Source organism: Chelmon rostratus, chromosome 10, assembly GCF_017976325.1.
Source record: "Chelmon rostratus isolate fCheRos1 chromosome 10, fCheRos1.pri, whole genome shotgun sequence".
NCBI lineage: Eukaryota > Metazoa > Chordata > Actinopteri > Chaetodontiformes > Chaetodontidae > Chelmon > Chelmon rostratus.
This window is the reverse complement of record NC_055667.1, coordinates 11817892-11842459: the sequence shown is the minus strand read 5'-3', so window position 1 is coordinate 11842459 and position 24568 is coordinate 11817892. Positions and strand designations below refer to the sequence as shown.

The window sequence follows — 24568 nt, the reverse complement described above, 5'->3', positions numbered from 1 at the left end:
GCACGCAATCACACATCCATCCATTCATTCATCCATTCAAATGAATCCAAAGAAAAGCCCGCCAGTCTGCCAGTGTTTGAGAAAAAAATGCAAATTATGGCACAACACTATCATACAACCATATTTGTTCAATACCTCTCTGTCAGCTGTTCTAACTCTTTCATCAGCCTCTACAACTGTCCCGAAGATGAGGTGAAATCTCCACCACCCACCTGAAAAGGACTCCCCGCAAAGTGAAACAAATAACGCCTCTCACCCATCTTAGAGGAAGCACTCTGTACGCCTTGACTGAGATTTATGAAACGGACGGCAGGAAGGAACAGTGGGCAGCCATGAGCTTAAATGCTGGCTTTGTTTTTCTAGACACGGGCTGTTTTGCGATCCATCATGTTTGCGAGGGAGAGGGCCGACCGGGCTGCCCGCTCCTCCTGTTCCCCCTGCTCTGTCAGAGCTGAGACAGGTTGCCGCTGCGAGGCGACACGTTTAATTCATCTCCACTTTCTTACACTATTTCACACATGCTACATGCAAGCAAACCGCACCGGCATAATATCGCAACTGCATTTATAGATTTTCCAGATGAGGTGAGCTGGAGCGTCCCAGCAAAGTGCAAACTGATGAAATGAAACTGAGAAAGGAAAGAGAAAAGAGAAGTCTCAGCATCCATATATCACCCTCTCTTCATTTCCAGACACATACACTGATGCACTGCATGAAACTATAGTAGAAAATGCTGTGAAGATATTGATAGTGACTTCATATGTTAATTATTTACCAGTTAGATTTTTTTCTGCATATTAAATCCCCTTGTATCCTTCCGTTGTCCTGTAACAACAACAATTACAACAATGAGCCTGCGTGGTCATGATCTGATTGTTCAACTACTGGCTCTACTTCAATCATAGAGTAGATCATCGTGTAACGAGAGATTTCACAAAGGATAAAGATCACTTTGGCCTGGGTCAAATCCTCCCAATACCACAAGAGAAAACAATCAAAATGCTGCTGCAGCAGATTCTGCACGGAGACCTGGATGAACCCGTCATTCTCCAGCTACCCTCAGATATGCCACTCCCTTCATAGCGAGTCTTTTTCTCTCACAGCGCCCCATCACCACACAGTGGTGTTTTGTCTCAACACGTCTCTCGGGTTTACTCTGGACCATTGCTGCATGTAATAGCTTTTCCCTGCAGATAGAGCGTTCATAGTCGATCTCCATCAAATCGCACTATACACTGTACCCACAATTTTGCTGGTTTGTCGTGTACTTTGACATTACATAGCTTCAGCTACCGAGTGCAACAATGGAAGTCACGCTGAACTTTGGAGTCTAGTAGCAATGAAAATAAAACACCAAAAAGGCCGTCAAATACAAATAGTGTATCTTAGTTGTCTGTGGTGAAAGAGAGAATAGAAAGACTGGCATATATGACGAACTGAGATGCATTTGCAGGCTGTTAATTGGGGGTTGACGGTGTGAGCCGAGGGGGGGGGGGACTGTTAGGTTCAACAGATAATCTTTCTGAAAAACTTTCTGAAAATCTGTTGGGATGCAAAAAAAAAAAAATAAATAAGTGTGAGTGTAGTGAAAATGATCTGGGAGGGGCAGGCTGTGTCTTGCATCCTGACAGTTTTATTTTTGCGCGTGCAAATGAAAAACGCAGCGATGCTCGGAGCAAAACTGAGTGCCACCGAGGGATGCCGGCGGGTTTATCAGAGAACAAAATGTGACCGTCTGAAGATGGCACTCTGACTCAGACGAATGCGTCTCACTCCAGTTCCGGTATCTACAGCTGCCGTTTGTTTAGTTACAATCCACTCATCAGTGCAAGTAAACACTCACATTAATCACAGTTGACGGTCATTCAGAGAGTTTACAGGGGAGGAGCTGTTCATTTTCAGCATGACACCGAGGCTTCTTGTCTGGTTCAGTATGCAGAGTGCTCAATCTTGTTGAGAAACCCTGCTGCTAATAATGCTATATTAAGATGCAATGGCCAGCTCTCCGTTTTAATAGTGACTGATGGAGGACGCAGATGCATTATTGCTCGTCGTTCATCAAGTTAACTTTGCACATTAGCAAGTTGAATGAGTTTCTAGGAGATTCTATCAGTGCTAATTATAGGATGAGCTGGGATTTGAAGAGGGGAGATGTCGAGTGGGTTAACCCTTTGTCCTGACAGCGTGGATCTGGTTTTTGTCCAACAATTCAGGCCTCACCAATAAACTCAGCCTAAATTCCAAGATCACTTGATAAAAACAAGTCGTAAAAGGTTAAAAAAGAATGACTGTGCTACAACATAGCGACCAAACAGACCTGAGCACAGAGGGTTTTTCACACTCCTCCTGTGTCTGTGCATGCTTTATGTCATCTATTTCTGTGTACTTCACCCAACTTCCTCCTCTCTGTGCATCCCTGCCTTCAGTCTCCTCACTGAATGTTTGTCACTTTCTTTCCCAGCCCCCCTCCCTCTGCCTTCCATCTCCCCCATTTCGCTTTTCCAATTTCCGGTCTCCTCGTCTCTCCTCTCCTCCCTTAGCTGCACTGCAGATTGCGGTAAACCCTGAAAATCCTCTTCATCACACAGTGCAAATACCATCTGTATTGAGTTTGCCCTCAGCCCCAATTAATGGCTAGATATGTGCCCCGCAGCATCTGGGGCGGCTTCGGACACTCTGACATGTGAGCTGCGCAATTTATACACAAACACAGCATCACAGGGCAGAATGTCAAGCACCTGCACAGTTAAAAGTCTGAAGGGCCACATATGCTGCTGAATGCTGTAGTTACACAGCCTGTGAACAATGAGTGAATGTCGATGTTGTTGTTGAGTCTCATCACACTCGTCTGAAATTGAGTATAACTGGGGCTTTGGGAGAGAGAAAAACATTAACATCACCATTTTGTTTGACCTTTGCAGAATGGAAGTGCCACGCACTAATTAATCCCAATAGCCGGCATTACCTTTGAATCTGGCACCTTACAATTATCAGTCATAGACTATGCAGCCAAATGCAGACAGTTTGGCTTCAAGACATGGGGATGCATTAAAATGAAAGTGACTTCACTGATTGGGCTTGTGGTTTCAGGTTTACCTTCTAGAGCTGATGTTTATTGCCATCTGTTCATTGCAGATGACGACAGCAACCCAGCAACTCTGACACATTTACAACTGTTTCCTTATTATGCTGTGTGCTGTTGCAAATTGGCAGCATACAAACGTAGTTTAAGACATAGTGCTGTACGGTGTTATTGTGCAGGTTTACCAGTGAAAAGTAATGGTGGTGTGTTTATTTCTAATTTGCTCCCTTGTTTAGTCTATGCTGCGGTGGCCCACTGTGCTCCAGATATGGTCTAAGTTTACACTGAGCTCGCAGCGCCAGAGAGGCCGTCTTAACAACGAAATGTGACATAACCACCCGTGTGTGCTAAGTGTGTGGGCAGGTGCCTCTGAATGTAATTAGCCAACTAGTAATGACTTGTGACTCTGCAGCAGCAACTGTGGTAGCAAGAGTGACTCAGAGCTCAAAGGCATAAATAAATGGTGTAGCAGCTTTGTTCCCTCGTCTAGAATTAAGAACATTAATAATTAAATTGAACAATAAATGGAGGTGGCCCAGGGGTTGGGGGTGCGGCAGAGAAGAGAGAACAGCAGGCAGCAGAAGGACAAAGAGGACATTTAATGGCTCAAAAACACAACAACACAGTGCTAAGAAATATAACTAATCAGGAACCTTGCAGCTACATCCAATAAAGTAACACACAAACAAGTTCACATTAAATATGCTGGGGTGAGGCTGAATGGGGGACGTATGGAGCTCTTCATCTGTGCCTTGGAAGTAAAAAGAGTTTAGGAAGTTCACCCTGGGACGAGGCAAAAAATAAAACACAAGGATGGCAAGTTAGAGCTTCGCACTTGAGAAAAAACAAAGTGAGTTGGGTGGTAAGTCACGGTGAGGGTGGTCTGGCGAGTCTAATGAAAAGGTCCTGGATGAAAAAGATGACCAAAAACAAGCTCCCACGACATCCTCAAACACTGCGGTGTGTCTTTGTGGTAGCAGATGCTGAAACGGAGCCCGAGAAGCGTTGACCTTGGCATTGTTTACTCTAGCCGGGGCCTTCAAAGCCACCAGGCGCAGGCAGCGCCAGCAACTTCACCTCAGTCTCCATGGAGACGGTGCACTTTTGACTGGGAACTTTCCAGGCTCATTACCAGATGAGGCAGTGGGTTGTACCTCGCTGCCTCGCTCTATTTGTTTCCATTCCACTCATGGATCCGCGGAAATAGAAGAGAAAGAAAGAGAGAGAGAGAGAGAGAGAGGGACAGAGCGAGCGCGAGGAGACACAGAGAAAATATTGCCTGAATGAAACTGCAAGTCACACAAGGACCGGAGGAAAGGATGGCAAATGAGAGAAAAGAGAGAAATGAGAATGTAGAGGGCGGACAAGAGGGAGAGAGAAAGGTTAACCAACAAGAAGGATGAAGAGGAGGAATAACTGAAGGCGATGTTTCTTAAATGTCGTCCATCTAGAGAGCTCCAGAGCGGCCAGCGCACTGCTAATGGTCTGTTTGGAGAGAAGGGGGAGGACGGCAGAGGGGTGGAGGAAGACGGTGGACTTGCTGAACTGAGGGAACAATTTCAGGGAGCTGTAATTATCTGTTCTGAACACTGGATGCACAGCTCATACCAAAAGGTTTATCTTTTGATAAATCATAATGACAGAAAATTAAATGTGCTACTGTGTTCTGAGAGCTCAAAGAATCCATCTTAAAGCGTCCGCTAATAACCTCGCTCACACCGTCCCCGTCTTCGGCTCCTCTCCGGCGTCCCAAACGCCCCAGAAATTGAAATGCACTCCAACTCGGCACAGAGCGACCTGCGCTGCTGAGAAGTGCGGCTCATCAGATGAAAGGCTGGAGAGTGAGAGGCCTCGAAAAACAGAAGAGAGACGATGAAGGCGAGAGGACCAACAGCCGCTCGGCCACTGACAGACCAACCGCATGAAGTGAGTCAGACTAATGGGGCAGAAAATAGAAGAATCATGAGTCTCTTATCTCTCCACTAATCACAGTCAGAACAGCAAAACTAAGAGGAGATAACAGGGAGGGGAAAGAGATGGAGTGAAAGAGACAGCAGAGAAAAGCTTGAGGGTTTCTCTAATCCTCATCCTTCCCAATCACAACCAAGACCTCTTCTTACTGTTATCAGCATTCCTTAATACTTCCCATCATTAGCAGGCTAGCTCCTTCGCCACTGCTATCGTTCTCCAGGGCGCCTCTCTATCTGCAATCCAGTCAGACAGCTCCATTTAGCGTGTCCAGCCTTACAGGGCCAACATTCCTTCCCTCCCCGTGCCCACCAGTACTCTGGACTCCAGTTTGGTTTTGATCTATTTCTGGCCCTCCGCTGCCTCTCCTCTCATCAGCTCTTCTCATCTCAGCCTCGCTCAGCGGCCACTGCAGAATCCTAATGAGCAAAGAAAGCTCACAATTCTTCCCTCAGTGCCCTCGGCGAGCATGCCGCCATGCACTCCTATCTCACATCTACATGGACACTGTCACTGAGCCTGCGCATAGGTGGAACTATCGGGCGTACCTACAGCGAGGGGACACAATTATCTATTTTGCATGACCGTGGGGCCTCTTCATCTCGCGGAGCTCTTAAGATCTGAAAACGGCCGTCGCACACTCATGCTGAGGCGTGGGCACGAGCTTTGATAGTGTGATCATGTGGCTGTGATAACCGTGTTGCCGGATTGGAGGCGAACGCTTAGAGAGTGACTTTAATCCTCAAGCAACGCTCTGATCGGGGCCAGCGAGGCGAAGCCCTCACCAGCCTGAAGAGGGTGTAAAGCTCATGTGAAGAGTGGACAAGGTCGTGCCAGAATGGGTTGTTTAATGTGGTGATCCAGCTGGTTGCATTATACTTTAGTTATCTATACTTCAACAGAGGCTGTGACTTTTCAAGCATATTTTAGAGATGATATTTCATCAATACCTCTATATTTCACAGAAATATTGCAGCACGAAGCTGCAGTTGTAAAACCATTCTCTGGTGTAATAACATGACATGAGAGGAAGGGCATGAATGCCAAACACTGCAGAACAACCACAAAGTTTATGTCTCGTCACAGCTTCAAGAGAGGAAAATTGGACATCTCGCCTGTGCTGTTTCCACTGCATGGTCGCCATTCAATTTCCTCTTTCGTAGCCCAAGGGCCATTTCTTATAACCGCTGCATATTTACCTGCCTTCCACTGAACAGCTCCATTCCTCTCAATGGACCAGCAGGAGCAAGACTCAGAGGTTATATAACAGCACTGGAAACAAATAATCACCATTCAAAAATAGCCATACATTAAATGAGATTTATTCAAACGCACTCTCATACCGAGCGAAATGACACACAACAAACTGAATTTATTCCAACCTGGAAACACTTGAAATACCACCATGTGTAAGTTCAGCATATATCAAAACACTCTATGTTAAGTTTGACACTTAACATATGAATGTTCTGCTCTGACCAGCTCTAGAAATGTGAGTTTCTGAGGGAAAACAATGAGAAACACTAGACCACAGAGGCTCCAACAAACATTTTGGTTGATAATGGCCATGCAAAAGGTTAGTGTATGATCCACAGTGCTGTTGGTACATACTCAAATTCACGAAACAAGTGCATCTTCTATTTCCCAGGAGGGTATCGTAAAAACATTTATTTCTGATGCAAAACCTACTTTTGATATTGACGCCTTTAAATAATTAAACTGTCAATAAATACGCTGATTTAAATTTGCTCTTCATACACTCTCAACTACACTGACAGGGATGCTGTGTGCGGCAGATGTACCGAACAGCAAGAACTCTAAGAGGCAGACAATCAATGAATCAATGACACACTTTGGCATCATGGTGTGGAGCATAAGCCGGGGAATGGTTCTGTGACACCCTGAGCAGCAGAGCAATATCTGAGCACTAAGCCCAATGTAAGTCAATTTTGCGGAGGGAGACAGACAACGCACAGGTTGGCACGTCACTCCTGACAAAGATCGATTGTCTACGAGGCGACAGACTTTATTCCTCCTCACAAGCCGCTTCACCCGCCACCGAGAGCCGCCTATCCATCCATCCACTCAAGTAAGATATGCAAAGGGAAAACATCGATCGCATTACAAGCTGCAGATTTATAGGACTTTATAAGGTTGAGGGCTTTGGCGATCCATCAGTGAATTTCTGGAGCATCCAAATAAAGTTTGTGTGAACGGTCTGATTACGGATTACGGAACGAAAGCCAAGATGTTGTTTGGTGATCAGAAGGATTTAAAATCTAATATAAGCAGCTTATTGCTTTGGATCCACATACACACAGACATCAGTCTTTGTTATATTCTTACAATAACAAGCTGGAATGACAGGGATCCAAACATAGATACAGGCACATACCCTCAACATGATATTCTATGCAGTCTAAAGCTAGTCTTTATTATAATAACAGGACTGGCCTTCACTGTGATTATGAATGCAGTGGTAGTTGTGATGCCCTCAAGGCATGAGGACATCTCAACAGCAGTGGGCAACTCATGAACTGACTGAACACGTTTCCTCGAGTTAATACACACACTCCACACTAAATCGCGTGTGCACGATTGTTGCACTGATCTCTATGGCTTAAGTTTCAAATCTGTTGCCCTTGTGATCACATCCAATCCTTTGAAACCAGCAGGAGGACTGAGTATCGCATCACCTGCATGCTTCCTCATGCACGGGGCAAATAAAACAAGGGCCGACTCATAGAAAGACATCGCCATGGTGCTGCTAGAGGTCAAAAACTCCACAGGGAACCTTTAAATTAGTCTTAGGACAACAAATCGTATACTTGCATTACTGTCTGACAGCTATGAACGCATCACCACCTTTCACTTTCACCTGGCAAGGTAAAGTAAAACACTTCCGGGCATCTCCACCACAACCACTTCAGTTAGCACAGCAGAAGTGAAACACAGTCTGATGTTTATTGGAACATTTCTTTGACCAATTAGAGCATTTGGCTCAAAATCAACATTGCTAGCCCTTCCACATGTACAAGAGTGCTAAGTTGCCACAGTTGCGATAGAGTTGGGACAGTAGTAGCACTATAGCCCAGTAGGTTATCATGGAATACAGTTGCTTTTTCTATATCCATTACATTATCCATGAATCTGTTCAATGGTGGCATCAAGTTCCATTCAAGGTAATAGCCTTGTAGGTTCTGACAGTGAAAAGCTGTAGCATTGTGCTTTATGGCCTGTACCAGAAATCAATTCGGTCTACACAGCCAGCCGCATAAATTAATGGCCACAGAGCATGCCAACACATTGATCATTCACTGCACAAAGCAAATAACCCAGCAAGGCTCCCTCTCTCTCTCTGTGTGTGTGTGTGTGTGTGTGTATTTGTGAGAACGCACGTACACACGCATCCACACACACAACAACGAGACTCGCCGAAGGGCCTCAAGCCATCAGGTCCATGTTAACCTCATCAAAGTTAAGTAACTGGCATTGAGTCTCGCTGCCCACAAAGTCCCAATGAGATGCTCGACATAATAACTCATCATGCTGTCATCGTTTTCTTCCCTCAATCTATCATCTGGAGCTCTACAAGATTAAGAAGTGCTGTTCCGCTCACCCCGGCACTGTTTCTAAATGGTGTTATTTTTGGTTTTAAAGTATATCAGACAGGTTTTTCATTGGCCACAGGTGGATTGTGTGCATTTCCTCACACTCTTTGATAAGCAAAAGTGTTTCCCTGGGGTTGGCTTAGTCAAAGATCCCTGCCGATATCCCCTGAAAGAAACCCCTCCTTTACAGCACACCTGTTTCATACAAGAGGTTGGTAGAGAGAAATATGCCCCCCCACACACACACACCTACAGTATGTGCAACCTACCAGCTGTCAAACCAAACACCAGGTGTGGAGTAACGGACACAGGGGGAAGTGAAAATCTTGCTCTCCCTCTCAACTTCCTTTTGAACTCTGGCTGAACTCTCCTTGTTTGGATGGGGGATACGAGACAAAGCCTCTCCGCTCCAGAGAGATGAAGTGTCATGAGTACTTCTAGACTGACAGAGCAGCTGGCAGTACCTGTGCCTTTGTCGCGTCTCCGATAAGAACCAACTTCTAAAATACAAACAGGAGCATGCCACGCCATTTTAGAGGCTTTTTCTGTGGTAAGAGGCATTTCCGAGGCTGGATTTTTAAGTAAGCAATTTACAGCTTTTTGGATGTCAACCAAGGAAATGCAGCATTAACAGGTCAGGTAAAGGATAGAAAATATCTATACTAGACAAGCAGAAAGCCAGCAAACGGCAGCAACAGTACATTTTGTGAAGTGGTGAAATAACACTATGAAAAGTACAACTTTTTAGCATGAGCTAATTTGGTTTGAGATTAAAAGGTGTTACAATGCCAGTCACACACTTGTAGCACCATCCCCCCTCTTTGAGAAGTTGAAAATGCAACTGTGTGGGGGACTGTTTACATAGTATGGGCCAGAATGTGCAGAAATCTGAGCAATGAGTGAAGCAATCATTATAACAGTGTGTTTATAATAAACCCACCACACTCCCGTAGTTTCAGTATTACGGTTCGATAATACAGCTAAAATCTTATAAGTGTATAAGGGATAAAAAATCAAACATCAGCATTTAAAGTTGGAATGACAAAGGTCTTAAATATCAAAGATTGCTAAGAACCAAATGTAAACAAATTTCTGTATTTTGCATTCTGCCTTGTAGACAATGGCTCGAAAAGAGAAGGTGTTTGGTGACTGCTGACAAAAGAGACGTTTGGTAGAAGCGACTCTTCTGTTCCTTTTCCCCTGCCTATTGATCAAGCATCTGCCTCGCTTCCTGCTGATAAAGATTCAATGGGCCTTAAACAGGCATGGTGAAGCATTGAACGCTTTCGAACGGCTGTGTGAGGACATCGCATCCTCTGTTTGGAGGCCATGTGGTCCACGGTTAAGGGTCACGCAGGCTCAATGAGAGTCAAAGGATGCCTTCAGATGCATCGACCCCACACTAACGCCCTCGCTCGTTGAGTCTTAGATGCCATCCGCACTGCCCGATCGTGGTTCGCTCCCTCTGAGCAGTTCAGATAATCAATGTCAGTTAAATTCAATTAACAAGGTGGCCAGACTGCAGATTGCTTTCAACATAACATCTAATATCTTCTCACTTACTGTGTAATATCTTCGTCACATAATAAAAGCCGCACCACAGTCAGCCGTGGAGTTAGTCATGGCAGTATCATTCCAATCAATAAAATGAAAGACGATGACAGGACTGATCCTTAAGTGGGGTGAGGCAAATACAGATCTGCTTGCCTCGCTGCAGCGTTTATCTCCTGTCAAACCAGTAAAAGTTCATTAACAAAATGAGTGTATGAGAAACGACTGGCAAGGGAAGGTGAGTCTTTGCCACTCAGGAGAAACATTTGAGTTAATCCCTCTGAGGTGAAACCAACTGTGAGAAATCTGCAATTACCATAGTTTAGTGTAAATGAGCAATTTCGCTTCAGCTTGCTAATGAAGGTCTGATGCAATGATGCAAAATAGTCAATGCACACCTGTAATTTCTCTGACAGCTAGCCACCTGTTTTTGTGCTTGCGCTGCAACGATAAGTGAACTTCTTCAAGGTTGGCCTGGCTTGGTTGGTACCAGCAAAGTACACAATTGAGAGTGATCATTTAGACAGGCGCCACACAAAATCAGATAGCAAACAGGGAGTTTACAACAGCATCTATTAGGAGTATCTGCTTGTATATTGAAGCAAATAGATTGACAGTTTTCACCGGGCTAACTCGCAGCATGACACTAACTGAATTTCATCAAATGTAGGCTGTTCAGTGTTGCAAATTACTCTGACAAGCATGTTTTGAAGTAATGTGGTTAAAGCAACACTTCCACTACCTTCAGGCAACATTGTTCCCTTGCTAAACAGCTTCTCCACAGATTGCTACGCGCTGTACGGCCTCTTGTTCCGACGGAACAAACAGTGCAGCTAACCTGACGCTGCGAGTCCGGGTCCATTTTCAAAGCAGAAATGCATCAGCAGATAAAATATGACTTTCAAGTCATTTTTCAAGCTAGGTAATGGGAGCGGAAAGGCAAAAAATTTGGTTTATGACACGTGAAAAAACTAATGAGGTGGAGGATGAAGAATATCCCCAGACAGACACTGTGTACGTGTGAAAATAGCACCATAGGCACTATTTTTTAGCCTTGTTATGGACGGGCAGGTCCTCTCTCTCTCAAACACACACGGCGACACACACACACATACAGAGACATACAGAGTCTGTTTACGTCCATTCGCTTAAATTAATGCTTCCTCTCTTCAGCATGATGCCTGGGTTGTGATGACACACACATCTGCTCTCCGCCACCCCCACCCCTCCCACCCTCTGCCCACTCCACCTACTGTGCCAATCCTCTTCATATGTCAGCCTCACACTGGCACTGCCCTTCCCATCCACTGGAGGCTTTATCCAATTTGTCAGGGTTGGCATACGCACGGCTCAAGATGCCTCCCTCTCTCCTCCGCCACACATGCTCCGTCCCTTCCCCATCACGCCGCTCCGAGACGGCCCCGTCTGTGCCAGTGGGCATTACGGTACCTGATGGCGGGGCCCACCTGCCACGGCGGCGACTTCCAGGCTTGCCCAATCTGCTGCTCCAAACCAGCAGGCACCAGCTGGCCGGACAGCCTGCATGCTGATAGATGGACAATTGTAGGCTGGATGATCACTCATATTCACAACAGGCAGGCATGACTAACTGACTAGAACAGACACGGCAACAGCATTGTGTCTGCGCATGCTGATTGTTGCTCTGATAATTAGAAGAGAAAACCATAGGTAAGATGACGAGAAATAGATGAAAAGCAATTCTGTGAATCTGTGCCTTTGTCAGTTTTTCTTTACTTTATTTTTCAATATGTTGGTCTCTTCCAAACAAAAGGACACATTGCGGTATGGGCACACTCCTGGGACCTCCAAGTAGAAAATGTATTAGCTGCGTTAGATTTGATTTATCATGCAGAAACTTTGAAATGAGCAAACACCAAACGCACTCTGTTTTTAGTCAGGACACATCTATGCTGTTACTCCTTTTCATCAGATTCTAAACAATCCTCATTTGTTACTTCAGCTTAGGGAAGCTAATGCAGCTTGGATAGCTTGCCGGTTACCAAACCTTGCAACCATGTAATGTGTGTGCACCCATTGACCTCTGGCTCTCTGTCACTAGCAACGCTCACAGCTGCACATGTTGTTTAAGCACAAGGGCTGAGTGTGATCACAGCCAAGGAAAGAGTTACGACTACAAAACAGTGCAAAGCACGACCAGACAACTATTACCCAAAATGTCTACGGTGACCTCTAACTGATCAGTATCTAAATCAAATTACAGAAAAAGCATCAGCAGGGGAAGGAAAGTGTTATTGGCATACCTCAATAGAGGACTTATCTAGACTCAACACCATCAACAAGATTTAAGGGCATCATTCCAAACAGCATGTCAAGTACAAAATGTGGGAGGTGGAGGGGAGTGTTAAATACTCAAGTAGCTACGTTAGTGTCTGCTGTGCATGAGTACCTCTACACTCCCACCAATCCTTGTCTGTAAACAATGAACGTCATTGGTTTAGGCCGAGAACACAACATCCTGTGCCCTTTTCCGAGAGTGAAGTAGCAATTTCACGGCAATGTCTTCCAAAAACTTTGAAACACCTCCGCAGCTCCCTTGACTTGTCTTTGTGAGCTGGTGGAAGCCGTTTGACACAGCAGAGTAGAGGCTTTACAGAAGCACTGATCCGAGATCCCGCTCTATTTGTCAGCTCCTAAACGGTTGCAGCGGGATGTGTGCGAGGAGAAATCCGACCCAGGACCAGTACATATGTCTGAAAATGCTCACAGGCAAGCCAACGCCTCTGCAGAGCTACGCAGTAATTCTATTCGGCTACACCTTCGCCCAAAATACCCTTTCATCTTGGGTTGCACGCTCCATGTACCCCCCAGCTAGGATCCAAAATTAACACCCTGTAGTAGAAGTTGACCTGAAGATGAACATTGCTCTGCATTACTGTCATTAATGAAACAGTTAGCTCTCGCCAGTTAAATTATTTCAATATATGGTATAATTTATCAATTTAGTAACGTTTCTTTGGATGTCCCACACGTCTAAACATTTATATGAAGCCTAAAAAACAGAAAGTTTACTGTGAGACCTGCACAGAAATGAAGCATCAGGATGACGGCAAAGATTCACACCGTCTCAACACAGTGCTGCAGCACTTTGTAACGGTCAAACACATAATACTGCACACCGTCGGCCTCACAGAAATGGAACAGAGGACAGAAATAGGCAAAACTCACATCCTTCCAATCTACCACCGCCAGAAATGTGAGACGAACAGAGGAAATGTCATTTCATCATTGCCGCTGCCACAGTCGATCGTCTGACTGCACCTCATTGTGAATAATTGCTGACAAAATCTTAGGAAGCCCTGCAGACCCCTCCTCCCCAGTCCCCTCCCTCTTTCCCCAAGTCCCCGTCACATCACATCATTCAAAAATCACTGGGGGGCCTCCACGCCTGACGAGCACACACTTTTCTCATCTCGTATCTCGCTCTATTAGGAGCCGTTCTCTGGGGTAACTGAGCGGACCAATCAGCGTCCACTGTGCGGATTTCTACACCAACGTCCCATCAGATGTAACTGTCGTATACACTCGCATAGATTCAGCCGCTCTGATTTCCTCTTTTATGTACTTTATGATCACTGACAAAGATATAGTTATATATGATCCTCACCACGTTGTCCTGAGGAAGTTTGTTCTAAAATGTATGAGCAGGGCCCTGTGGCAAATATGTAAAATGAAGGCTATCCAGAGACTAATGGGGATGCAGCATAAAAACAATGATGCCCACCACCCACCATCACCCGCTAATGAAGCTTTCCATCAAATTAATGAGAGTTTTAATCATTGTTCACAGTAGTCTATCTGCGTGGTGCACTATCCATTACACTGGCCTGTCACCTTCATGGGGCTGCAGCATATTCCACATCCTCTCTCAAATGTCTGTTGGTGGGACAAGTGACATTTACATTGTACAGAAGCACTTTTATCCCCCTTTCTCACCCTTTGCTTCCACAGTTCCGCATGACACAGCTCAGTGTTTGCACTTCATGGCATCTGAATATGTGGAATGTCACCGATTACCGAGCGCACTCACTCGTGCCATCTGCCGCTGTGCGTGCGAGTGCTGTTAGCATCAGTTTTCAGGAAAGGCAGGCTGAAGGACAGAGGGCAACATTCATTTACATAGCCGAGAGCCACTCAAACTCATTAATGCGTACTGTGACCAGCCCAAAACACCAAATATACACCGCAGACCTGACCTACGCAAATGCAACGAAGGGCATCAAATTGTCTATTCAGGTAGAGAAACGTAATAAGTGTGTGTGTGATAGTGGGGGTGCGAGTTAATTAGAATTTAGAGTTATAATGTCAAACAAAGCCGCTGCTAGTGTGTCAGGGCCTGCTGGCAGATGATGACTGTCTGGAAAACACTTTCCTCCTCTGCTCGATAACTTATGACAAGGCCACAGAGCGGAGTGTGTGTGTGTCTGTGTGTGTGGCAGCTCTGTGAATACACACCCAGAATATGGTGAACACACACATAAGAGACAGCACACCATATATTTTAACTGTATACTAGATTGTAATTAATCTAATTCAGTGCTCTCACTCAGATGATGACTACATGTATATGTAAATGAATGACCTTTAAGCATATGGTTACAGACCAACATCACTCATCATTAACATGCTTTATAGGCAAGTAATTACTAACTTCAACCTTATGTTCGGGTTTCAGCCTTATTAATTATACTGACATGGGTCGTTCCATTTGAAATACACCCTTCAGTGGGTGGTGATTCATTCTAAACTTGGGATTCATTAGTAAAGTTACTGCAGTCGACGCCAGGAGAGGAGCTAAATGAAGGTTGCCAAAGGCAATTGTGGCATTTCCAATTTTTGTTGCACTTTTGAGCACTGCTTTCAGGAGCAACCATCTGTTGGGTAACTTTGTCAAATAAACGTCCGTAAAACGTGCCATAAACATGAAACCTGAGGAGGACTATCATTTTTCCTCACACAAGTCATTAAGTTTCTCATTGCCATAGAAGGAGAGGGATTCAAAGCCATCTCCATCGACAAGAAACACTAATGAGATTTGGTGCCATTTCCACAGCTTGAGGTAATTCATTGCCGGCTTTTATGGCTGCATTATCCGGTTATATCTTTCCTGCCTTTTTGTTTCTTTGTTTTCAGATGCCCAGGGGCACTCTGCACCAAATGCCCGTCTGAGTGACAGCAGCTTTACACCTATCCCTCTTCATCAAATCAATGATAGGGAGTGTGAAGGGCTACAAATCTAATGGCATGTCAGGTTTGTCTGCGCAGACAAAAGACAGGAGGAAATGCAATTCATGGAAAAACCTGTAATCTATGTGAGGACACTTGAGTGACTCTGCAGGGATTTTGACAGGACCGCAACTTAACAAGAAAAGAAGTCAATGGTAGAGATGATCTTTTTGCCGTAGGGGCTTGTTGCAGCAAAGGCAGAGATCGAATGTTCTGTGCTTTGGCCTCTGGAAATGTGTTGGTTTCCAACACTTTGTTCACAAAGTGTTTTTTATATATCAACTATTGTGATGTTGTCATATACCATTAATACATAGTTACATTTATAGCATACATTTCTTCCAAATGTTATAAAAGACTGAAATAAGATGTAATAATCAGAATGTATTCACCACAACAGATTTCCAGGGCTATTGATATGTATTTATAAACATGAGTGCAGTATAACGTAACAAACCCAGCACTCAAATCATTAAAAAGAAAGCAGTGACATTTGAAGCAACTCTGGCAAAATTCATGCCAAAGACCTCTTTTTGCATACATTACCCTAATTGAAGAGGGTAGAACATTATGTGAAAGCCTGCTGGCATTTTCAAACAGCTGAGATATAAAAGTGTCTTTCCAAATTATGCAAATCCTGTCTTTATTCAATATATTTAAGGTAGGAATAAACTGTAAGTCTTTGTTTGTAAAGAGAGATCTGGAAATTAAATGTAGACACAGTTTGGCAGATAGATAGCGTGGAACACATCCTCCACATGTGGTTAGAAACCAGCTGTTGAACAAAATGGACCACTGCGCGTTCAATGTACTGCACGGTAGCCAGGACTAAGTACTGTATGGAGGTGAATGTCGACAAATTACATTTATTCTCGCAATGCTGTAGTTTTACCTTTCCTTGAGCGTTGTTTTTCTTTTTTTTTGGCACTTTGCTTCATTTCAGTTTGCATATGTTACAGAGTAAAACCAAAAATCATATCAAAGCATCATGACAAGCGGAACAAAAGAAATGAGGCACATCAGCAGGCCTGGCGGGGAGGAAGCTGCTGGAGTGTCTGCGGCTGCAGGATGGCGGAGCTCCAGGGAGCTGCATGTACACAGAGATGGCACTCGGCACTCAGCTGACACCCCGGAAAACATGCGGAGTCTTCTGCGTTCACTTAGGAACTTCTACCTTCAGCGAGGCCTTTCTGCCGCTGCTGACAATAATCCCTCTCCCTTTCAGCTCCACATGTCTGAAACATTTGAGGAGTGCAGTGGGACGGAAAGGCTGACTGGACTGGTTATATTTAGCTTCGAGTACGTGGGAGCAAAGAAGTTGAATGTAGAGCAGATTGTGGAAGACTTCGGCAGCGGCAGGCTGCCGCTCAGACAGGTGAGTGCAACATCAAACTCAGCCTCCAGAGGAGAGTATAAAAACTGTGCAGCTCTCTCTTTGCTTTAATGCGTCTGTGGGGCAGGCTGCAAAGTGCCTATAGAAAAGGAATACATCACTGGTTTGGACATAGGGGCTCTGTGGTCTTATGTACAATAACATGTTTATTTTGTATTATTTTAATACCTCCATCATATAACATCATCATCATATACATCATCATTTTTTTCTTTGTACAGTCATGCTGTGTATACTTTTCATTGTTTTGACAAGAATTAGGTCACACGTGTCAGTGTTTGCATGCTGCACACTGGAATAATAAATGTCCAAACTCTTCTGGATGTTAATGAAGCGTTCACTGTGCAAGTATTGTCTCTCTCATATACTGACAATTGAATGCTAACACTGTACACTGAATAATGGGAGCCCTACGGAGCAGAGAGGATCTGCACTCACGCAGAGAAATTGTAATCACAGGGCGAAGTCATTTCACTGAAATGCCATTTTACCACGGTAAGAATGTGGTCTGGTAGTTCAAAGTTGTGAAAGCAGAGGGACACTGGACGTTTCTAGCGGTTTGTGGACTGTCTGGCACTCGCAGGCACAGGGAGAAGGCAGAAATTTGTTGCCCCTCGCCCGCTGTGAGAATACTGTCACACAGCTTCTGCAGAAACGCTTCGACTGTTGCTTTCGCTTTCCAAATCTTGCATTGATGAATGGCCGGCTATCACGATACTGCATCGATCTGAGGACCGCCGGTGGGGTCAGTCTGAGAGAGGTGTGAGCTGTCCCCCTTTGAGGCGCTAGAGAAATAGAGGTTAAACCCAATTTAAAAAAAACACCCAATACCACACGCTGCGCAGATGCTCATCTGGAATACTGGCACCTTTTTCATTCCAATGAAAGCCCTGGCTAATAGCATTAAGAATCACGAGCAGTCTTGTGATGTCTCCGTTGCTCTTCTCTTCACCTCTAAAGGAGCAACTACTTTTTAAGCAAACAGCCTCCCGATATTCTTAATTCTGTTTAATACCTAATGTCAACGACCAAGGTTGTTTTTCGTGAACAGAATTACAGAACACCACCCAACTGGAGTCTCAGTGGCATTTTAACATGCAGGGCTTGTCTGCTCATTAATGATGTATAGAGACAGCAAATCCTCCATGCTCAATGATATAATAGGCCTGACTCACTCTCGATAGCCTGCCTTGAAGATTAATATATTTTTGCATTTTTAATTATCACGAGGATAAAATCTGTGCTTAACTCAAATGATTACCCTGACTTTTTAGTGAGCTTCAGAAGGAAAAAAAATGCCCTTCTGTTGATGCAGTAATGGAGTCAATAATCTTGTGAATGCTTGACCAAACACGCTTGGCTCAAATACTCTCACCCTCAACTACAAGAATGAGTGAGTCATTAAATGCAACAGGACTGACCTTCCCTCATAACCTCTGAATGCTGAATAAATAAACATTACCATCCCTCATGAGAGGTGGTTAGAATATAAGCAGTAGCAAAAAAAAAACAGCTGTTTTTATCCATTGCATTTATTATTGTACAGTATTAGCAGATTTTCACACTCAGACCCAAAGTAAGCTCTGCAGAAGTCCGCTGAGTATGAGATAAGATAACAGGCTAGCTGTGCTGGTTGGCTAACATTGCAAGTTACCAAACTTATTAGCTACTGCTATAGTCCTGCGCTGTGAATCTGTTATGTTCCCATGCAGTGGCACAGGCATCAAACCAAAGGTGTAGAGCGAATGTTAGCCACCAGCACAGCCAGGCTGCCTTCATTAGCCTGTGAACGTAACAGCATGATAAACTCATCTGTAATTGAAAAGAATGAGAACATGAACATTTCATTTGTATAGATATATTTTTTTTACATGGTTACATGCCTTTTAATGTATATTGAGCAGCGCTTAAAAGCAGTAATTAAACTGCTGATAACATCTTAGGTCATGTGATGACAAATGAGTCATCTCCATGGCAACAGAGCAAATTTCTTTCCCTGGGATGCAGCTGAAAGCTCTGAAAAACGGCTCTAAGTAGACCCTGTCGAACTGCTGCTAACTGTCTTAAAGATAAGTCAAAGTCTGTCTCTCCCAATCTCACACAGCCTTCAAGTGTAAAATAATGTAAACATGTAAAATCCATAATTACAATATTTGCAGATCTTATTCATTTGACAAATGTCTTAACCAATTCTGGTTACTGTCACACACAGTGACGTGTTTAGCCATAATTCTGCTCTACAGCAGCATGTGGTTCTTCATATGCCCAGGACCCCTACAGCATGTGCCCTGGGGATGTCACCATCTCTAACACTCCTGTCGATTTGCAGCGCTTTCACTGGGAGACTGTGTAGAATACAAAAATAAAACCAACCAGTTTGATGTGCACAACAGCACAGAAGTTTATGTAGTTACTTTGCAATAGTTCTGTGTCGGTTGCTCCAGATTGACTCAAGGCAACCACAGTGGATCACGTATTATCATTATTTGACTATGCATGTCACACACAAACTGGAGGCTGCAGACACAGGAGTTTTTCTATCTGTATGCACCTCTATTAAATGGACTGTAAGAAGTATTTCATTCTAAATCTGACGCAATTACTCCAGAATAAAAGGTTTCTTGTCGCCTGTAAGTATAACTGAAAACCTACAAAAACTAAAATGAAATACACATTAAAACTACCTCTAGTTAAAGGTAACCACAAAGAAAAACACACCAGATATGCAGCAGAATGAATGGGCTTCTCACTCGCCTTACCAATTCCCTCCAAAGTGGAGCCGGACGTGACATTCTCTCCCATACACAAGGATGAGACAAGAATGAATTGGGGCCACAGGCACAAGTTTTGAGTCAGTTTTATGGCTGCTCAGCATTTCTCTATATAAGCAGCCCCTCAGCGCCACAACAAAGCTAAATGTAGTCCATTTAAGTCCAGGGGGAAGCTCATGAACTACCACATGAGGATACTAGCGAGCTCAGAGGATAGACAAGGTGCAAGATGGTGTTGAGAGAGGTAAGTGGAGGCTGGATCTTGTGTGCATGTGTGTGTTTTAGAAACAATTGCGAGAATATACCTCTCCACAGACCGCCACATGAAGACAATGCATGAAGTGCTGTCATTTATTCATAATTCTTGCACTTGCTGGGATTAATGTAACATGCAAATGTGAATCCCCAGGCAGCAGAAATGCAATTAAGGTGAGCTAGCCTGCTAGCAAGGTTAGGGGCGCTGGTAGTGAAGTGCCAGGTAGCACCACCAACAAAGCTTCCCTCAGGACTCCCACTCTGCCGGCTGTGCAATGAACCAGCGACCCTTAGCAGACACCTCCCTTCCCAACACAGCCACTGGTGATAAATTACCTAATCCTCCCCATCCCCAGCCATTTCTATTATACACCCTGGGCTTGTAAAGAACAGCTAGGAGGAGAGAAAGGGGGTTGAGAAAAGACAGCAGGAGGTGGGTGTGAAATGAAAAAAAAAAAAAGAGTTATTGACAGAGACTCAATGGGAATGACAGTGGGAAGATATACAGGCCAAAACAAAGGCGGGAATCAGCAGCCACAATCTTCAGTATCAAAGGGACATGTGTGTCATTCTTGATGTTGAAAAAAGGGGCACTCAGAAGCACTTAGCACTGCATTTCTAGACAATTATGTCTGACAAAATCCATTTCAAGAGAGATGTGCAGATAGGTGTCAGTTTCTCAAAGTGCATCACTTCACTCATGCTGCGAACGATTTAAGAATGAACCAGCCATAAAGTCTTTTTTCCGACGTTAATGTGGCATTTGCTTGTTTTGTGAATCTTCTCTGCAGATGAGCGTGATTCCACCGCTGAACGTGCACATCTCGGGCATCATTTCAGCTGAGCGGAGAAGCGGCTACGAGGGACAATGACATCAGTGCTCAAACCCTCCCGGAGGAATGCCTGTCGTCACTCACGCTGGCACACACACACTGCTATGGAAACAGCAGGAGTGTGAGTGTGCATCAGGGTTAAAGGGATACCGCAAGGCATGCACGTGCGCGCACACACACACATGCACACACACAAGCAGAGAGGAATAACTGAAAAACAAAGCGACAGCAGCAGTCCGTTGAAAAACAATGCTGACACATGACCAAACTGTTCCTGACCAGCTGTGTCAGGCAGCCTGCACATTCTCCTCTTTAAAAACACACTCCAGGGGTCGACTGAGGACTAAATAACTCGCTGTCATTGTAAAGGGGAAGTTAGCCAACAGGTTTTCCTCATGAATGTGAGAGAGGAAAGCCAGCAGACCTTTTACCGAGATCTCGGAAGTGTATGAGAGATGTGCTGGTTTCAAAGCCGACTTGTGCCAAAGCCAATATGGAAGGTATCCGAGCAGACAGCTCACTGTACCAGCTGACTGCTATGGAAACAGCGAGAGTGTGAGAGTATGTGTGTGCCAGAAGTTGAAAGGACATGACAGCCCATGTGCACACATGCTAATGAAGCCGCCCTCTTCTTATGCATGTACACCAGCGCAAAAACACACATCTGTTACCCACCCATGTGTCAAAGTGAGTGTAAGAAAAGTTGGAAAAGGGCAAACAGAGCAGCTGCAGCACACACACACACACACACACACACACACACACAGACACACGCAGAGGACAGCATTCTACAGACTGGGCAGCTATTCAAACAGCTCTCGGTAACAGTAACCCACGGCAACCCTAAAACCAGCCCCCTTTCCCTTCCTCCTCAAGAGACACAGATCCACTGCCCAGTTAAGGGAGAACCAAATGAACTAGAGTGGCCGACAGTGAAAAGAGGCTGTAACTTTACCCACTCTGCCCTTACTAAAGAGCAGTGCTACCCCCTCTTAAAGGTTCAGGAGGTTAATTATTCAACATGAGTGGGGATTTGTGGGGGGACTGAGAGTGGACACAAGCCAGGAGAAACCCCTCACCTCTTTTGTTCAACTTATCCACTCACTGACTTTCAAATCTGCGCTTATTCTCAGAGGCTTTTTCAACTCGCTCCTGGACCACCATCCATTACATGCAGCGACACACGTGCACAGACGCACACACAGAGCGCTCGCCCTTCTCCACAAGTCCACAGCTCTTCAGCACACAGTTAGCGTCACTCCACTCTCAGAGCGGCTCTCCTACCGTTGTGGTTGTGCTGCAGGGTCTCCAGCACGCTGGCAGAGTCGGTTGCCCCCAGCTCGGCCAGTCTGCGGCTGGTCGCGCTCAGCTCTGACCGCAGGTTAGTCACCTCCTGGCTGGCGGACTGAATGGCCCCATCGATGCGTTGGGCCAACTGCTTGTTGTCATCCATCATTTTCAGGATTTTTGCCTGAGGAGGAGAGGGGAATCCAGACAAGGTGTCATGCTGACAAGTTGACCATTTCCTGTGAAGGAAGGTGTCCCAAAATAAATCCCTCCTCTTTCCCTTTTCTGTCTGCTCTTGCTCCTTTTTAGTGTGAAAGCCAAGTTAAATCCTCAAAGCAGTTTGTCCTTTCCCTTAAAGAGAGGCATCCGGCTCAGGGGAAATGTGTATCTGCTGGGAGGAGTGTACGCTCTGGAGATGGTGTGTGTGTGTGTGTCTCTGTGTGTCTGTGTGTGTCAATGTGCAAGCATGCATGTGTGTGTGTCTGAGAGTTCCGTAACAGCACAAGTGTGTGTGTGTGTGTGTGTGCGCGTGTGTGTGTGTTAGAGAGCCAGCACTGCCCCTGTGAAATGTGCTCCCTGCAGCTGACTGTTGAAAGGACACAGAGCATTGAGAGATGACAAGCACCTTTTTAAATGGACTGTACCATTTGCAGGGAAAGTCGTGGGGGAGGAACTGAGCCAGACCATGTGAGCACATGGAAGTCAGAGGTCCACAGCACAGCTGTCTTCTGGAGATACTGCTGCGAGGTTCTGGGACTGAGTGTCTGACTGAATCGTCACGCAAGGAATGTCACTGAGCGAGCGTAAGAAAGGACTTCAGCAAAATACTGCAGCTTGTCCTTTTTCTCTCTCTCTCTGTACTGCACGCACCTCCCTCCATGGACTCCAGTACAAAGGGAGGGAAATCACTAGTTTGACAAAGAAGCAGTTGTGGAGAGAAAACAATCATAGTTATGCGGACAAAGCTTTCATCTCTGCATCACGGCACAGTATTCCTCCTAGAAAACTAATGTTTGAGGAAATTTCAACAGAACAGCCTGGCTCACTTGTATGGCTAAAGCTAAGGAAGGTGTATATTCAAGCGCTCACTGGAAACAGGCAGTGATGCATTTCCATTCAAACTGAACATTTTGAGGCCCATAAAGCACAATAATGTGAAAGCGGTTAGTCGGTTAATGGATCACCAGAAAATCATTTAGCAAAAATCAAACCAAAATCAAAACATCTGCCTGTTCCAGCCTCTCTAATATGAGGATTTGCTGCTGTCATGGATTTTATGTCATTGGAAATATCTTTCGGTTTTGGAAAAATAAAACACGCAATTTAAAGACGCTGTTTTCTAACTTTGCTTTGACTGAACGATTAATCGTAAAAAATATTTAAAAACTGAATAGATAATGAAATACAGTCATTATCTGCAGCGGAGAGAAAACGATCAAACCCAACAGGACGCTCATTATCATTCTAAGAGTGTCCACTTTAGTTTAGACTGTTTTTCTCTTTTAACCTTGAACTTAAGCAGGGGAATTTGAGAACGCAGGCATTTGCTTTTTCATATTTAGTCCGAACCGGATCTTTTCCAGTCAGGCTGGTGAATTAAAGCATTTTTCAAAACGGACAGATGACTGCTGCACTTCAGAGGGACCTGCACTATGTGTGGTCAACACTGTAACACAAATGCATCTTTCAGTATATCTTATATATAAAATCCCTCTAAAGTTCTGCTCTGCTTTCCTCCCTCTTCTCCTCTCTTGCAGCCACGGTGAGTGCCACCTGTTTACAGATAAGGCTAATCACTCACAGCGAATGAAACATTAAAGCTTCTTTTTCCCCTTTTTAGCCCTACAAAGAGGCGTTGTTCAAAGTATCTGCATTCAGGGTGTGGAAACGGTTTGCTTTCATTGTAGCTGAGGCATTGCAGGCCAATGACATGACTTTCAAATGTCAAATATCTCCTAGAAATCAAATAAGAGACCGATGGATACTTGAAGCTTATTGGATAAAAAAGCTTTGCAATGAATCCAAAGTGAAAATTAACATGTTTGTCAATAGGGATCAGATACACACAGGACTTAAAACTGCAATTGTTTGTTTTAGTGACCATACATCTATATTTGGATTCATTTCAGACACTGTATATGATATTTATCATCTTTGTATTTTGTACACTGGTATGAAATATTGAACTATAAGACATATTGAAAGGCCTGCCTTAAATGCATCTACACACTATCTTCTGCCAAACTTATACATGAGAAATATGTGTTATTTATGCTTGTATTTATTTCTGTATTTGTGTTTTTTCTGTGCTGTTGTAGGGCACTTTGCTCATGTCACCAGGGAGACAATAATGTCAATCAAATCTGAACCATGTGAACGACTGAGCCAGGATGCCCCTTTCATATGCAATCATGATGCAACCCTTTCTCACTCCTCGTCACATCTCGTCACATACGAACGCCTGGTCAGGACTCCTTGGCATCACTTTTTAATGCACTGGATACCCATATAGCATCATTTTTCAAGGGGCAGGCTAGTTGGATACACATCAA

General features: G+C 44.5%; 1 protein-coding gene across 1 annotated transcript in view; it reads right to left on the bottom strand.

Annotated features, from left to right (window-relative positions):
- kazna (kazrin, periplakin interacting protein a) overlaps window positions 1–22588 on the bottom strand; it is a 102171-nt gene extending 79583 nt beyond the window's left edge. Inside the window, exon 1 of the mRNA XM_041946121.1 lies at window positions 22014–22588. Within this exon, the coding sequence (XP_041802055.1) occupies window positions 22014–22185 (172 nt within the window). The 5' untranslated portion in view covers window positions 22186–22588. The remainder of the gene's footprint in view (window positions 1–22013) is intronic.
- Window positions 22589–24568: the final 1980 nt, after the last annotated feature.